Genomic DNA, 17030 nt, shown 5'->3' on the forward strand with positions numbered 1-17030 from the left:
CTGCTGAAAAATAGTGAACATTTTCACAATATTCAAATTTTTTGAAATGCACCTCTACGGCTTTTTTGAATCACCTATAATACCACCTCATGTGAGTGTAAAAAAATTTGAAATTGACTCGTTTCCACTCGGCATATTTTATATTAACAATTTCAATATGCACAGTTTGAAGGTTAATGGAAACCCGCTTACTGATTACACCCAATAGCATACACATGAATCAACATATTCTCTGTATTGGTGATCGCTGTAGAAGTGATTGTATGCACAGACATCTCAGAGGCAGAATAAAGGTAGAAATTGTGCAATTTTCATTTAATCCAATAACATTAGAGATAAAAAATAATAAATAATTTTCTCCAAATTGAAGTGACAGCAACACAGTATTATATTTTTTGGGGTGTAAGGGAAAGTCTAGTGGCAAAGAGGGAAGAAGATTAGAGCCGAGTGTTTCAGTGACAGCTGCTATGTGGGTTAACGTATTCGTCACAGCTTCTCCAGTTAGTAACAGCACCGTCGAAGGGTTCAATGAAAACCACTCGCCCTCCTGTGCTCCGCTACACCCCAGCCAGAGAGCAGGGTAATGAGACCTGACACTCAGTGTTTTTAATAATAATGCTATTGTTATCTGGAGACATCAAACATGGTTTTCTGGTGATCAGAGCTTCATTTTCTCATTACGGGGGGATAATCGTGTTTTATTCATGTCTGTTTCACCATGGAGTCATTCCTCACATGAGACCAGAGCACACGTGACAGATCCTCAAAATGCTGATACAGGCCAGCACACACTATAATCTCATATAATGAAACAATAAAGTCATCATCATAAATTAACTGTTTGATAGCCCTTTCTGGAGATAATGTGATATCAAATCATTGTATCTGATCGCAATCTTGTAAATTAAAGATCAGCATCACAACAAATCTTAAGAAAATGAGAAAATTATGTTACAATCTTAACATAATGGACCAAAATTGAAAAAAAAGGGCAACCATCACATTCAAGTCAAAGGGCATCTTAAATATTTGAGTTCAATGAGGCCAAAGTCTTTCTTTCCAATCAGGGTATATTTTTTCAATAAGAGACAATCCTGTGGACACAAGCTGATAATGCAATTGAGCATGAAATGACTTCAACTCTACCGGACTTTAAGAGCTGTGCTGCCTAAACCACACACACACACACACACACACACACACACACACACACACACACACACAGACTCAGGTGGTAACCATATGAGGAGAAGACCAGGGCGTAAGGAGCGACAGGAGTAATGGAGTAAGTTTTACATGGGCGTGGCCGATGCCTAATGCTGCCAAATTTTAGACCCCAACTTGACCCGAGACTTTAGGCTAATACTCCAACAGAGGATTTTGGGGGAAAAAAATTAAAAGGTATTGCTTTTTTTTTTGCCTTTTACAGTCTAGATGTGAAAGTGCCATAAAGAATTAAACACTAGCTGAAATTATCAGCAAAATTATGGTTGATTCTAAATCCTCAAACTTGCAGTCGTCAAAGAAGAATTTCAGCCACGAGACAAACAGAAAGAGTCGAGTTTTAGTTGCAACAAGTCGATTACGGATGAATGCGATAAAAAAAGGTTATATGTAGCAGATGTTTGTGGATTTTGCTCATATATACTGTATGTTATGTAAAATATACAAATGAACCAACAATTTGTGAAATAATTGAAATAATTAAAACTCATCAGAGTTTTACTGAATAACATTTGATTTCATCGTAGATATTTTCATTTCAAAATGCCCTTTTTCAGAGGTCAATTTTTATTTTATTTTGGCCTCTTTCACAATTATATAGTAGCCCCTAACATCAGGTAAAAGGTGATATTTTTTATTTTGTGTACAAAAAAAAATAGTTGTTTTGTTTGCACAAGAAAATAGTTCCCAAAAGATAATTACTTGTTCCCACAAGATCATTACATGTTCCCACAGGATTATAATTTGTTTCCAATAAGATAATTACTTGTTCCTACATAATAATAACTTTATTATTAACAATTTATATAGCACCTTTAAAAACAGAGTAGACAAAGTGCTTTGACAGATAGAGCGAAGCAGAGCAAGAGGGGTTACATGCAGAAGAACATAATAATATGAGCCAAAAAAATAAAACCAACTAAGGCCAAACAAGCTATACCAATAAGAGTAAGTGCAGAATAATGAATAATGAATTAAAAGATAGAATAAAATACAAACTAAAATTGTAAGACAGTAAGACAGACCAAGGTAAGACAGACAAATTAAAATAGGAATTAAAATAAATAAATTAATATTGAAGTTAAAAATAAAATAGAATAGACTAATTACTTGCTCCTATAAGATAATAATTTGTTCCCACAAGATAATTACACGTTCCCACAAGATAATAACTTGTGCACAAAAGATAATAACTTTTTCAAGACAAGACAACGACTTGTTTCCAGATATTATTAACTTGTGTGCCCAAGATAATAACTTAAACTTAACAACTAAATTCCTTGTTTCCACAAGATAATAATCTTCTTCTCTAATCTAACACAAAGTAATTAACTTGTGCTTAAAAATAATTAATTGTTCAAACAATTTAATTCACTGGTTCCAAAGAGATCATAATTTGCTCCCACATGACAATAATATAAACATATCAGATTAAAATTATGATTTTGTGCGCAGAAGATTAAAAAAATCACCCCTGGGGGCTGATAAATAATGAAATAACATTTCATAAGAATCAGTTAAGGTTTTTTTTTTAGTCGCAGAATTTTTTTTTTTTAAATCACAAATTGTTTCATTTATATTTACCCAGTTTATTCATTTGACTATTTAATTTGCAATTGCTTATTTATTTCAGTTAATATTGACCACTTTGGAGCTCCATAGGCTAATGATTGGCTATAGTTTCTTTGGCTCCTGTTTGGCATTTCATATCTATTTATAACGTGACACACATAGACGCAGACGACTGACAAAGAGAGGAAGAGAGAAATGTCCTTATTAATCATATTTGAAACCTAACCCAAGACTGGAGCTGTATGTAACAATACACCTCAAACCTGCCTGGAAATGCAGAAATTTGCTGAGTCATGTCAGGTCATTTAGCAGATCTCTATTTATATTAATTTATTAATTTCTGTCAGATAAGATCACATCATAAAGGGAATTATTTCTCAGTTTCTAATTCCTTTAGTCCCACCCTGTAACCACACTATGCCCTGAGAGGTCAAAAAAATAAATACCTGCAACATTCCCTTGTTCACAGACACATTTAAAGCCTTTCCCATCACGCATGGAGTGAAATGCAAAGTCAGAACTACGAAAAGCTGAGTCAGCAGGGAAGCACACAGGCATGGACTTACAGAGTGTCAGAATATGGACATCCACAGAGACAAACAGATGAGACCATGACTCACCCAAACAGCAGGACTCAGCTCCAGCTGCGTCAGAGCTCACTGATGAAGAAACGCAGAGCTACAGAGGTTTCAGGACAGAGATACTTCAACTTCCATTGTGGACGAACGGTACAAAAATGGATCCATCAACCTTTAACATCAGTAACGTGTCTGTTGAGTAAAACATAAAATAGGAGAAAAAAAAGGAAATGTTCAACTGTGGAATGTAAAATCACAACAAAATAAATCTCATTGGTGTGTTTACTAACGCTGTTGGTTGTCATGCATGTTGGTGAGTGGAATGTGAGGAGAGAGAAAGCAGAGTTTTGAGTAAATGTACGGTGACTGACAGAGGCAAATATGTTGCAATTTCTTCCTTTTGAAACCTGCATTAACATCAGTTTTTTTGTGCTACATTCAGACACATTTCACAAGCTTTTTGACACATTGAAACTTTAACAAATTAGTTTGATTTCTCTCAAAAACTTGGAGGAAAAAACAGGCAATGACCAGCTTGGCAAGACATGTCCCACAAAATGCAAGAAATGAACACATGACAGGAAAAATACCTAAACATTAGTTTTGAAAAGTGGCTACAGGATTATTTTGAATAGGGAAAATGTACAAAAAAAATATATAAATATATTTTTTTTGTACATTTTCCCTATTCAAAATAATCCTGTAGCCACTTTTCAAAACTAATGTTTAGGTATTTTTCCTGTCATGTGTTCATTTCTTGCATTTTGTGGGACATGTCTTGCCAAGCTGGTCATTGCCTGTTTTTTCCTCCAAGTTTTTGAGAGAAATCAAACTAATTTGTTAAAGTTTCATTTTCCAAAACCACTGACAGATAACCGACTTCAGTAAACATAAGTCACAAACCATTTCCAAAACAAAAACATCCAGATGTGCGCGTGACTTTTAAGTGTCCTGTGGAAACACTTTGGTGTTTCACTGTAGCGCATTGTTTTGGAGTGTTGTGTAGTGAGATTTGCAGCGTTTTCTGCTGCTCATGTCTTCAGACTGATGATGTTTTCTTTAATTGCTTGTGTTTTTTCCATTTGCATGAGGTATCTGAAGTTGCAGTGTGTTTGCATCTGTCAGCCTCCATATAAAAGGGTCTGTGAATAAATAATGGTTAACCAAGAGAGGATAAAATTCACTTACAGTGGCTAACTGAGAATCCTTCAACATGAAGATTTTCCCTTCATCGACACGGACAGAGAGGGGCCTCAGATGGTTCCTCCTGCTGACACAAATTAATTATATATATATATATATATATATATATATATATATATATAAGATAAGAACACTTTAAAATGAAATGTAAAAATATATAATGGAGCTTTTATTTTGAAGGCAACTCTTCAATTTGTGGCAGCTAGTTAGACTGTCTTTTTTTTAGTTAATTTTCCAAAACCACTGACAGAAATCCGACTTCAGTAACATAAGTCACAAACCATTTCCAAAACAAAAACATCCAGATGTGCGCGTGACTTTTAAGTGTCCTGTGGAAACACTTTGGTGTTTCACTGTAGCGCATTGTTTTGGAGTGTTGTGTAGTGAGATTTGCAGCGTTTTCTGCTGCTCATGTCTTCAGACTGATGATGTTTTCTTTAATTGCTTGTGTTTTTTCCATTTGCATGAGGTATCTGAAGTTGCAGTGTGTTTGCATCTGTCAGCCTCCGTATAAAAAGGTCTGTGAATAAATAATGGTTAACCAAGAGAGGATAAAATTCACTTACAGTGGCTAACTGTGAATCCTTCAACATGAAGATTTTCCCTTCATCGACACGGACAGAGAGGGGCCTCAGATAGTTTCCTGCTGACACAAATAAAGATCATCATGTCTGATTTAATATATAAGAAACAGCGCCTTTAATGAATTGAAATATCATCTTTCAACTGGATGTTGTCAGCTTGCTCGTATGGAGGACTGAAACTGACAAAATCAAAATTAAATAAATAAATGTATTAATAAACTGATCAAGCAATAGCCGAAGAGTTCACTACCCCATCGCACATAGGTCAGCCCCCCTCATTTGCATAATAAGATGGAAATGCATGTCGAAATGTAGGTGGAAAAAGAAAAAAAGAGGCAAATATGTTTGAGGAAATAAATATAGGGAGTGGCAAATAGGGAAAATAATACATAACAAATGCACAGATAATTACATAAATCAATCAATTTGAAAATGAATAAATATGGAAAATGGGAAATTAAATAAATAGGGGGATTTAAACATAAAGTGAAATAATACATAAATAAATAAGCAAATAAATATGAAAATAAATAAATTGCTAAATAAAATGGAAATTAACTAAATTCATTTTTAGCATTTTCTTTTTTTTTCTTTTTTTTTTGATTTTGTCAGTTTCAGTCCTCCATATACTCAGCCAATTATAAAAAAAAAAAAAAAAGAGAGAGCAGTGATTCCTGTTGGAAGTGCGACCGTGTCACTGGTGAATACAGGCGTGCCAGTGCCAGGCTCAGTGTGAGCGCTTCATTTGCTCTTGACATTATTGCACGCTGTTGCCTCTTCAGTGAGATAACGTTAATTGACCTACACTGAAATCATTTACATGAAATCATCATACAGGAAATGTGTCTGCAGTGGAAACCATCAGAGCCTCTCGCTGGCTGCTTCTGACGGGAAACATGAGCTCAGAACTAGTTCCCACTTGGGGAATGGTTTGTCTAATGACTGGTTTAATTGAACAGCAATGCAATGGCTAGAAATAACTGTTGGCATTGCACACTTCTGAAAACTGCATTTTTGTATTTTTCATGCTGCCAATATGTTGAATTTAATGTTTCAAAAACAGAAAAAAACCACTTGGTTATGGTTAGAAAAAGAGATGTTCTTGTTCCCTTTTAGCAACCTGTCCTTGTGTTTCCAGCGGCTTTTTAGCCATGAAATTTGGTTGTTTTTTGTCAAGACATCGCCACTGTTCCTGCCACAATGGTGGCAGCTATGTCTTGGTAAAAAAAAAAAAAAAAAACACTTTTTGTGCTGTTCTAGCAGTAGGATAAGCAGTGATGTCTCAACAAAAAAGTACACTTTTTCGTTTCAGTTTTATGGCAGGAAAAGAAGTAAGGTCTCAGTAAAAAACATGCACTTTGCAGGAGAAGCAGTAATATGTTTGTTAAAATGTCTCTGTAAAGATAACCACTTTCTGTGCCACTATCCAGGCAAGAAATGCAGCGATGTCTCGGTGAGAAGTTAACACCTGTTACAAAATAAGGATGCTACAATTGTTAAAAAATAAAGAAATCTCATTATCAAACAGAACAGAACAACATAAAAATGCTGTTTAGGGCATTGTCATTGCAAGTAAAGCAACCATGTGTCAGAAAGAACTAAAACGCTTTTCAGAGCACTATTCTGCCAGGAAAAGCAGCAGTGTCAGCGCAACCACTTTCAATGCCACTATCCAGGCAAGAAATGTGGCAATGTCTCAGTTTAAAAAAAACAAACAAAAGAAACGTTACTTAAGGCCTCTTACAAAGCAGATATTGCAGATATTATAATTGTGACAAAAAGAATACATTTCCATTATTAAACAACACAAAACAAACAAACAAAAAAAGCTTTTTATGGCACCGTCGCCACAAAAAAAGCAGCAATGCCTTGAGAAAGATAATCTCTTTAAGTGCCACTTTCCAGGCAGAAAAGGCAGCAATGACTTGACATAAAACAACTTTTTGTGCTCAAAAAGCCACTGCAAACATGGGTTGCTTATAAAAACAGCTGGAAAAACTGTGAGAAGTTACTATTAAAGTTCCATGTTTGGTGGCAAAAAAGCTTCTAGAAAAACAGCAATGATTGGCTAAGAAACAACTGGTTTTGTTTGTTGGTCTTTAACAGTGGTCTGCAGATGGTGTCTTACCTCGGTTTCACACCATCTCCTCCACCTCCTGTCACTGTCCAGGCAGGAAAAGCAGCCATGTCTCTGAAAAAAACCCAAATGCATTCTGTTCCACTATCCCTGCATGAAAAGCAGCGATGTCTCGACAAAACACAGCCTCTTTCTGTGCCACTATTCCTGTAGGAAAACCTGCATTGTCTTGATAAATAACACCTGTGTTGCCACCATTCTTCATAAAACTGCCGCTTTCTGGGGCACGATAACAGTAAGAAATGCAGCAATACCTCAGTAGTTAATAGAGACCCCAGTAAAGGCAAGCAGACAAATAAAAAAAAAGAAAAGCAGCCATTTGTTGGCTTTTCGTAGCACTATCCTGGAAAAGCAGCAATGTCTGGAGAAAGATAGTAGCTTTTAGTGTCATTATCCCAGCAAGAATGCAGCTATGTCTCGGTAAAAAAAAACAAACCGACAAAAAAAAGACATTAGTTAAGACATGTTACAAACAGAGGATAATGGTGAAAAAAATGGCCTTATCAAACAAAACAAAATGCTTTTCACAGCACTGTCCCTGCAAGAAAGCAACCATGTCTTGGTAAAAAAACAAACGTTTTTGATACCACTGTCCCCCCAGGAAAAGCAGCAATGTCTCGAGAAAGATAACCGCTTTCAGTGCCACTGACTGGCAGGAAAAGCAGTGAAGTCTCGACAAAACAAATCTGTGTTTTGTGCCACTATAGTGGTAAGAAAAAAGGCAACTTTTTGGGTACCAGTAGAAACAGTGCGAGATATCTTGCTTAAAAAAATATTAAAAAGAAAGAAAAAACACAAGTTAAGGTCTGTTACAAAATGAGGATGTTACAATCATCAAAAAATAAAATAAAATCATTATCAAACCAATTAAAACATACAAAGAAAAATCGTTTTTTTGTGGCACCGTCCCTACAAGAAAAGCAGCCATGTGTCTGTATATCCGTCACTTAAGAAATGTTATGACATGAAGCATAGAATGCCAATATTTTCATCTGGCAACTGAAGCTTAATCCCACTGCAGAGGAGAAAAAAGGACCAAACAACACTTTATATTTTCTCTTTTATTTAATATTTAGTTTGTTTTATGCTCCAGACCTCAGCTCTTCACATTTGAACATTGTGAGAACATGTTAGACTGAATCAGTGTCTTCATTCGCAAGAACTGTTGAATTATGACAGTTGTCACGACCTTTTGAATGAGATACAATTTAGAAATGTTAAACATCGAAGCTTTTGGATGATAAAGGGGTACATGATGTACACCTGTACTCATGATGGTTTGAGTTGGTCTGAGGCTTTGCTATCCCAGCACACCACACCTAAAGAATCAACCCAGCTGATGTAATAAAAAAGAAAACAGAAAGGGCCCTGTACGATTAATGGTTTCATCCTGCTGCAAAACAGTCCAATCATACACAAATATTCCTTTAAAATGTCCTAAACTCCGCTAACACTTTGACATCTGAGCAAATTGACTTGAATTCTTTCAAAAACATGGGAAGATGGCAATGAGCAACAAAAAAAGTGCAAGAAAATCCCTGAAAATGAGTAAAAATAATAAAATAAAGAAAGTTTAAAAAACAAAAAAAACAACAAACAAGGCAAACAAGACTTGGAAAACATGCTTTACGAATTATTATAATTCTGTAACATAATTTAATATTCAATTATGATCATTATAAATATATTTTTCTCTATTTTTTCCCTAGATTTTTTTTTTTTTTTTAAATTCTGATACTACAATTTTTAGCTATTTGTTGAACATTTCTTACCAAGTTGCTTATTGTCTTTTATCCCATTTTTTTGAGAGAAATTTTGCTCAGGGTTCCAAGGTATAAGTACTTGTGAAAGGTGTCAAAGAGGCAAGTAAAGTGATGTCGCTCCAGGTTTTAAAGGGTTAAATATCTAAAAACCGACACATTCAACAAATACCAAACTAAGAGCATTCCTGTCAGAACAAATCGCACGAGCACCACAGCAGTGAGTGCCCTGCATGTCAGCATCACTCACAGTGGAGGCTTTAAGCTGTCATATAAATCTGGAACAGTGGGCGAGGTCTGTAAAGACAGCTGACAGTGAGCGCCACACAGCGGCACAGACTGCTCCAAACCTAATCTGAGCTCCACATCCTGCTGCTGCCTCCAGATTTAGTCCTCTGATACAGAGGTTTGGCCAACACAGCTCCTGAAGCACAACTTAAAAATCTAGTCAGCAGCAAAAACACTGTAAAACCTCCAGTCTATGGAACACATCCATGTACCAAGACACCCAGTGTAGTATGAACAGAACTGCGTGTGCATCCATTTTGGAGAGTACGCCGCCCTGTAGTGGTTACAAGTATTTTAGTAGTGCAGCTAAGTCGCCAGAAGCAAATGTTGGCATTGTGCGTTTCTGCAAACCATGAATATGTTACATTTGTACATTTCTAAAGTGACGTAGTGTGTAAGCTGACTGTAACTGGGAGGGGGAGGAGACGGTGGATGGCGTGACACCTAGGCAAGACGCCTGCCAAGCTGCAGACCAACAAATGATGAAACTGGTAGTTTTTTAGTGAGTCATCGCAGCATTTCTAGCGTGAAAAACTTTTTTTTTAACTGACATATTGTGTTTCTAGCCTGGACTGCACTTTCAAATTGTGTATTTTAAACCATGGTCTAACCATAACTAGTTGATTTTAGTGCCTAAACCTAATCAAACGTTAACAGCACAGCATAATCTCTATTAACAGATTTTACAGGGATATGCAGTAGGCTTGGGCGATATCACAGTATTATGGTATACCAGTGTGATAAGAAATCCTGAAGGTATGTTTCTCAGTAACGTCATAAATGCAGACACTCCTCTGTCTATTAAACTAGTATGAAGTGCAGAGCACGCACCACCAGAGCTCAGTCTGCAGTCTCCCCTGGTAGAATAGGCAGCTGAGCGGAAAGACACAGCGACTCCTAATGGTGGAGGCATAAGTTACAGGACTGTAAACAGCCAGCGGCCAGCAGGCAGAGGGAATAAAGGCATGTTTTTTTTGGTGAATTTAGGATTCATTTGTACCACTGGTGATTGTTGGAACAGTGGACTTATTAACTAGATTACTAAAAAGTGTAACAAAGACAGCTCAGGTGTCTCCCAAGTCTAGTTTGCAAAATCTGTAGGCAACAGGACAAGATTTTGAAAGTGTTCAAATTTTTCACTTGTAGTCTGAGTAGTATTGACCATGTTTGAATGAAATGTCCATGAAGAGATGTGAAACACATTGGCCAAAATGCAATCTCAGGACCCACCAGCTATCATCTGACAATTTCACTTTATATTAGCTTTGATAAAAAAAAAATATATATATATTAGCATTAATAACCAGATATCTGTTTATACACATTAGCTGAAATGACTGGCACACAGAAAAGGAAGTCTTGGCCTTTGATATCCTGGCAACACCAGATCAGCCCAACATATCGCCCTCAGAAACATATCCTTCTAAGACCGTTAGCCGATGGGTTCCTAGCTTGACCACAACACTGTTGAAATGTATAGCTTAATGTACAAATGTAATGTATAAAATTGCAGAAATGTACAAAGCCAGCATTTATTGTGGCGACTGGCTTGGAAAATTGCATTTTTAAATCAATTTCTTGACATAATTTCTTTGACTCTGTGTATACTAAGAGTACTCCACTGATTTAGCATTGCACTTTTATAAATCGAATTGAATTTCTTGAAGTCGGACTTACACCTTGATAATGCGGTTTCGCCTCAATTGGACCTGAACTGGCCTTGGCGTTCTGCACATGCTCCATAGTCCCCATGCTGGGATTTGACTTGAAAGTCAAACAGCATAAACTCATAGAAGACATGTACAGCACCAAAAAGTTATCCATGTTTTCAGCGTTATACATGCAACCTGTTTGCTCCTTGCTAACTTGTTTGGTATGTGACACAATAGGTCAACCGAAAGAAGATCAAATAGCAACTAGCTGAAAGGGAGCAATTAAATGGCCAAACTGAGCTATAAACATAGCTCAACTTAACTGTGCATGAAAGCATTCTGACTTTCAGACTAATGGTGTTGGCTCATAACTCAAAGCATTCTTTTTCTTTAAAACCTACATTACCCATGATGCAGCTTGACTACTGACAGTTCATTCATAGATGCAGGTGTGTTATGCTAGCCAATAAAGCTAGTAACAACTTTTGAGTTAATATGACTCTTGTTTTTCATTTTTGAGACACCACATACCACTCTATGTTTTTAACACATGCTTCATATACACCTTTGACCAAGCTTTTATTTTGAAAGTAGATAACCCTTCACTTCCAGGTCAAACTGATTAGTGACACTCTGCTTTCAGTATGAGTTTGTGTGTAAATCATTTGAGACACTCAACAGTGCAGTCCCATTTGTGCAAATATGCAATTCTGCATATTGACTTGCAGAGTTGCACTCAGAACTTTTTTTGTTAATTTACTTTCATACCTTGGCAGTTTTAGACCCCATCATGTCTGAATGAAACTAAACCTTCAATTTCTTAATCAAAATGTTGTCTCTAAATGTTTAACCTTGTTTTAAATAGTATATATATGTGATTATAAATACTTTTTCAGCTTCAGGAAATTATTTTGATTCTTGTTCTAACAGAGTGACTACACCTTTGTCTCCTCAGTACTTTGTCATCATGATAGGAGGTGTGGCTGGGGTAGCTTACTTCCACCAACTCCAACAATCAATCAGAAACCAAGAAACACACGAGCTCAGGAGATCTGGAGGAAGAAATTAAAATATTATATTATTTTATTGTAGTTAATAGCTTTGTTTCTGCTGATTCAGTGTGGTTCCAGGTGGTGACATGTGTGCGTGTGTGTGTGTTTGTTTTAACAGTCCCTAATGGCGGTCGATGCCGGCGCTCTGTAGCAGGTCTGTCGTGGTCTGTGTTGGGGGTCTGAAGGCTGTCTGAAAGCCTGGTGGTGGGGAGTGGAAGTGGCTGCTGGGGGCCGGGTAGTGCACCCAGCCAGCTCTGTGGGGGGGAGGCTGGCTCCCAAAGGAGCCATTCTGTGAGGCGGAGCTGGACGGGGCGTCCATTTCTGTGAGCGCCTGCAAGGACTTGAGCCAGTGTGGAGGATTGTCGTCTTGATTAGAGTCTACACCGTTGCCACTGGAGGTCGGGACCCCTGCAGAAGACAAGACAACAGTACACAAAATCATACTAACAAATCAATGTTTTAATGCCTTTATGCTCTACTAAGCTCTTCAAATCTGAAAGGATGTTTTGGGATTTACTATTTATATATAGCGCCAAATCACAACAGAAGTCACCTAAGGTCACTGTTGACATAGAATAGGTCTACACCACATTTTTATTAAGGACACTAAATATGCTTGTGTTATTTATCTAATTAGTGTGTCATTCTCTACACTGTCGCTTATCAAACTTCCTCTGATCCAGCGGGGCTTCACCCCAGAACGCGCGTTCGTGCACGCACGCGCACGCACACACACACACACACACACACGCAGAGTCAAACAGAAAGTAGGGTGGAGCAGAGGAGAGATACACGTGTTACATTAAGTGTATTGCAAAGCATTGCGGCCTTTGCGAGTGATACATCACCTGAAAAAGACTGTTACTCTAAAAGCTGTTGCAGAGCAGGTGAAAATGTCTGCATTACTTCGACGCACACAAAATGAAACTAGCATCAGTGACGAGGATCCGAACGTAAGCCCTGTTGCTTGTCAAAGAGTGCTTGCTGCTGGTCCAAGTCCCAAACAGAACACCAGCAGCTCTGCTGCTGAAACTGCATCCCCTGACGAGCAGCACAGGACTCTCCACAGGATGACAGGTTTTAATCCAACCTGGCTGTCAGAGAGGAAATAATCCTCCTGGCTCTACGAGACTGACCTCGGTAAATAAATAAATAAATGATAGATGAATATAGATAATAGAAAATGAATGAGGAATTATTTAGGTTTTCTTTATTGGGTGGTAATACTAGCCGAACTGTCCCTTTAGCCTGGTATCTGGATAATGACATCTGACGACAAACCTTTCTATTTGCCTGCTATTAATAAGTGTTCTTGGTATCTTGATTCTACCCACATTCGCTCTGCTGTAATGATTACTTCTTCATTAATGTATAATTACTGAGTATGAGAAAAAGCTCTGTTTGGTCCTATTTGTTTCTGTTCTCTCAGTAGTTGGCAGATCTTTATTTATGTATGTGTTGACTGGCGTAGGTGTTTGGCTCTGGTTCTGTGGAGCATCGGTAGTATTTATGGTTTCATGGATGATCCTGCTGCCAGACGGCTTCTGTAGTCCAAGTTCATCAGCTCTGTGGTTCTCCAACTCACACAGACTTATTTTAACTTGGACCTTCAGTATAAGTGTAAAAAAAAAAAAATGTTGGCAAGGCGTTTTCAGTAGCTTACTTCCATCTACTTTGAGATAATCTCTGGAATTGGCCAAAAGCTTTTCAAAAGCCTGAATCATCTTTTTTTAGATAAGTCAAGTGCTCCTGAGTGGGATCTGGCTCCTACCTGTGATGATGGCTGGGTCCATCCACCTGGATGTGCTGTCCCAGCAGAAGCTGTGAGAAACACCCCCTGAAAGCCCCGGTGCCCCTGTGTGGTTGATGCTAGATGAGGAGGAGGATGACGATGAGGAAGACGAGGAGTTGGGCAGTCCTCCAAAGTTGATGTTGATGTTGGGTAAGAGCGCTCTGAGGCCGTCCTGCCACTCTTTCACTTTTATACTCTCTCCGCTAATGTTGTTTTCTGCATGGAAACAGAGAGAGGAAGCTCTTGGAAAAACAGTATACCACTGCCATTACATTAATAAAGGCTTTGACCTGAAAGAACACATATTTCTGCCTGTTAAGCAATGTCCTTTATGGCTGGGTCAAAGTCTGGCTACCAGAGCCCAAACCCAAGTACTCAAGTAATGTCATTTAATACACTGGACAAGACGATGCTTCACATGTGGCTGTTGCTACCAAGATGTTTTAACAAAGATAATACAAAGTCTAAAACATGGATGCTTCATATGGGGAATTTGGAGGCTACGTCAACACCTTGAGCTATTTGTCCTATTCTTCAGGCCATTCCTGAGCAGTGTCTGCAGTGTGGTGTGGTGCATTTACACACTAGGGAGTGTTGTTGCTGTGTAGCTGTGCACTTGTACTACAGATGTGTGTAGGTGGGTTGTACAAGTCAAGTGGCATGCTAAAAATGACAGGACCCAAGGTTTTCCCAGGAGAATATTGCACAGTAATGAGATGATTTAGAGCCACTTGGGATGGGTATTATTTGAAAAGTTTTAATAGTACTGCCAATTCAGTACCAGAGTTTCAGTACTGATTATTTTTGATTTGATTATTTTATTTCCGAATGTCTAAACAATTTTTGATTTTAATCAGGAACTATCTGATCGAAAAATAAGTAAACAAGCTCATGAATCTGAACAGATAGCAGATTTTGACAGATTTTAAGACAGTGTGGACACGTCAGCTGGCACTAAAAAGGTATTAAGGCTTGATACTTAAATTTTACTATTGCTATCCCAAAAATAGTAGACAAAGCGTCCCCATAACTGTATTTTCATCAGTTTTGGAAAGAGTAATAAACAGTGACATTCAGCGTTAGCTGCTTACTACATATTACATCACCTATTCAATGGTAGGAAAGTCTGGCATGTTTTTACATCAGTGAATAATAATTAGAATCCATCAAATGTGCTGCAACAATCTAATGATGACATCACATTTGTTTTCTGTGCCTGTGGTCAAAAGTGGAAGTTCAGAGTCTGGAGAGGCTGCTGCAGTGGGCTAATTATTCAGCTGCCATCTTTTCTCCTGCAGCCCACAAGCAGTATGGGTAGGTGCTGTGGTTGGGAGCTGGAATCACTTAGAGCTCTGTCTAATGAGACATTGCAGACAGCAGGCCTCACAGGGAGGACTGCCTTTCCAGTTACCATGGTTCTATGAATAATAAATACTAATTGAGAGGATGATTGTTAGTGGACTTAGTCATTAACCCCCCCAGCTAGCTTCCTACGACATGGCGAAGGAACAGAAAAAAACTTTGAAAATGCTATCACGTCTTATTTATTACAACATGTTATGAGATGTCGTTACCATAGCCATTACTTCGAGCATTAAGTCTTTGGAAGATTCCATTAATTATATTAATCCTTGGAATTAAATACTGTCAGGCACTAAACCTCCAAAAACATAAGTGATTAAGAAGAAACAATCCTCCCTCTGTATTCCTTTTTTATATTAATCAGGCTGTCGGGCAGGGAAGCATGGCTGGCATTAACATCATCACCTATGTTTCCATTTGCATCCCCAAATAAACAAGTGCTTCCATGTTTAATTCATGAGACCGAGTGCTGCCTTCGAAATCACTTTAACCAGGTTATCCAATACCGTTCCTTTACAGGGAGGAATTCCTTCCCATTGAATTAGCCGATGTCTTTTATGACTGCTATCGATGGAAGGTTGTCTTCTAATACAACCATATCATCTTCAACTAGCGTCATTTAACAATAATTATTTTATGTTTAGACATTGCTAACTTACTGGTACATTGTTAATGTGATGATTGCAGCTTGGAAATCTGACTTCCAGCGTAATTGGTTAGCTAGCTAAAACGGACAAAATCGGCAAGCTACAGGAACAGCTTTTTTGTGCCAGCATATTAAAGTTCATGGTAAAATTCTAAGAAGCTGCTTTTGCCTCCTTCCTGAAATCAAATACCCACTGTCTGAAAAATGACTGGCTTGTAAAGACCAAAATCTGATGGCTGTCATTCTCACTGTTAATTGCATACGTGCCACGTGAGAATGAAAAGCTTGGAGGCTTTTGCAACAGTACATAAGTGTCCACACAACCGATCAACATTAATTCCCACATGGTGAGAAAGTTTAGGTTGACAAACAACTTTGCTGACATACTTTTGTCTATGTGGAGTATCTAACTTATTCCAACTTCATCAAAAGTACACCAAGCAAAGCCGATCAGGGGCTGCTGAGTCATTATGTTAATCTGAAAAAATCCATCCTTTTTTCATTTATCTGTATCCATATCTCTGGTGGGACATGGCTGCCTGTCTGGTCTTCTCCCGATGATAAGCTAAAGGTCGATAAGGATGGTGGTGAATAAAGATGGAAGGACTGCTGGACCGTGTTAAATTAAATTAGCATTTGGCTCTGCTGAGGCAGACAGAAAAGTACAGGAACAGGTATTCCAAGCACATCTTGTTGGTTTTAATAACTGCCCCAAGAATACACCACGTTTGAACTCACATCCTTGGCAAGAAAATCAATTGGCAAGTTGGACTCAGATGTCCAAATAAGCAAAACCCGGAAACATGAAAAGCTTAATATGCTGTTGGCACCACAGCTTTCTTGCTGATATTGCCAGGTCAGACAGGTTTCAGGTGATTGCATCAGTGACACTGGTCAAAGATCTGTAAAGATGACATCTGGTTGATATGAAGGGGATACTTCTATCTGAAGTCCATCTCAAGACATCCAGACACTTGGGACAATATTCTTGGCTCAGTGCAGATTTGATTGTACTCGACAGCACTTGAGGTGTAACTCATGATGTTTCACAAGTCCATGAGAGCACAAGAACAGTCAGGAGTGCAGATTGAGAAAAGCCTCAAATCTATTGAGGAGATGGGGGACTGTTTTGTGGTTGGTGTCTCTCACAGGGTAGGGTTTGAGGCTCTGCCCACATGCA

The 17030-nt window shown here is 38.1% G+C and overlaps 1 protein-coding gene across 1 annotated transcript in view; it reads right to left on the reverse strand.

Moving 5' to 3' along the window:
- Positions 1-12056: 12056 nt before the first annotated feature.
- The window catches only part of cnot4b (CCR4-NOT transcription complex, subunit 4b), a 32373-nt gene continuing 27399 nt past the window's right edge, over positions 12057-17030 (reverse strand). Inside the window, exons 12-13 of the mRNA XM_042511275.1 lie at positions 13822-14058; positions 12057-12458 (exon numbers count right to left, since the gene is read on the reverse strand). Of these exons, the coding sequence (XP_042367209.1) occupies positions 12172-12458; positions 13822-14058 (524 nt within the window). The 3' untranslated portion in view covers positions 12057-12171. The remainder of the gene's footprint in view (positions 12459-13821; positions 14059-17030) is intronic.

This window comes from Plectropomus leopardus, chromosome 22, assembly GCF_008729295.1.
Source record: "Plectropomus leopardus isolate mb chromosome 22, YSFRI_Pleo_2.0, whole genome shotgun sequence".
Classification (NCBI taxonomy): Eukaryota; Metazoa; Chordata; class Actinopteri; order Perciformes; family Serranidae; genus Plectropomus; species Plectropomus leopardus.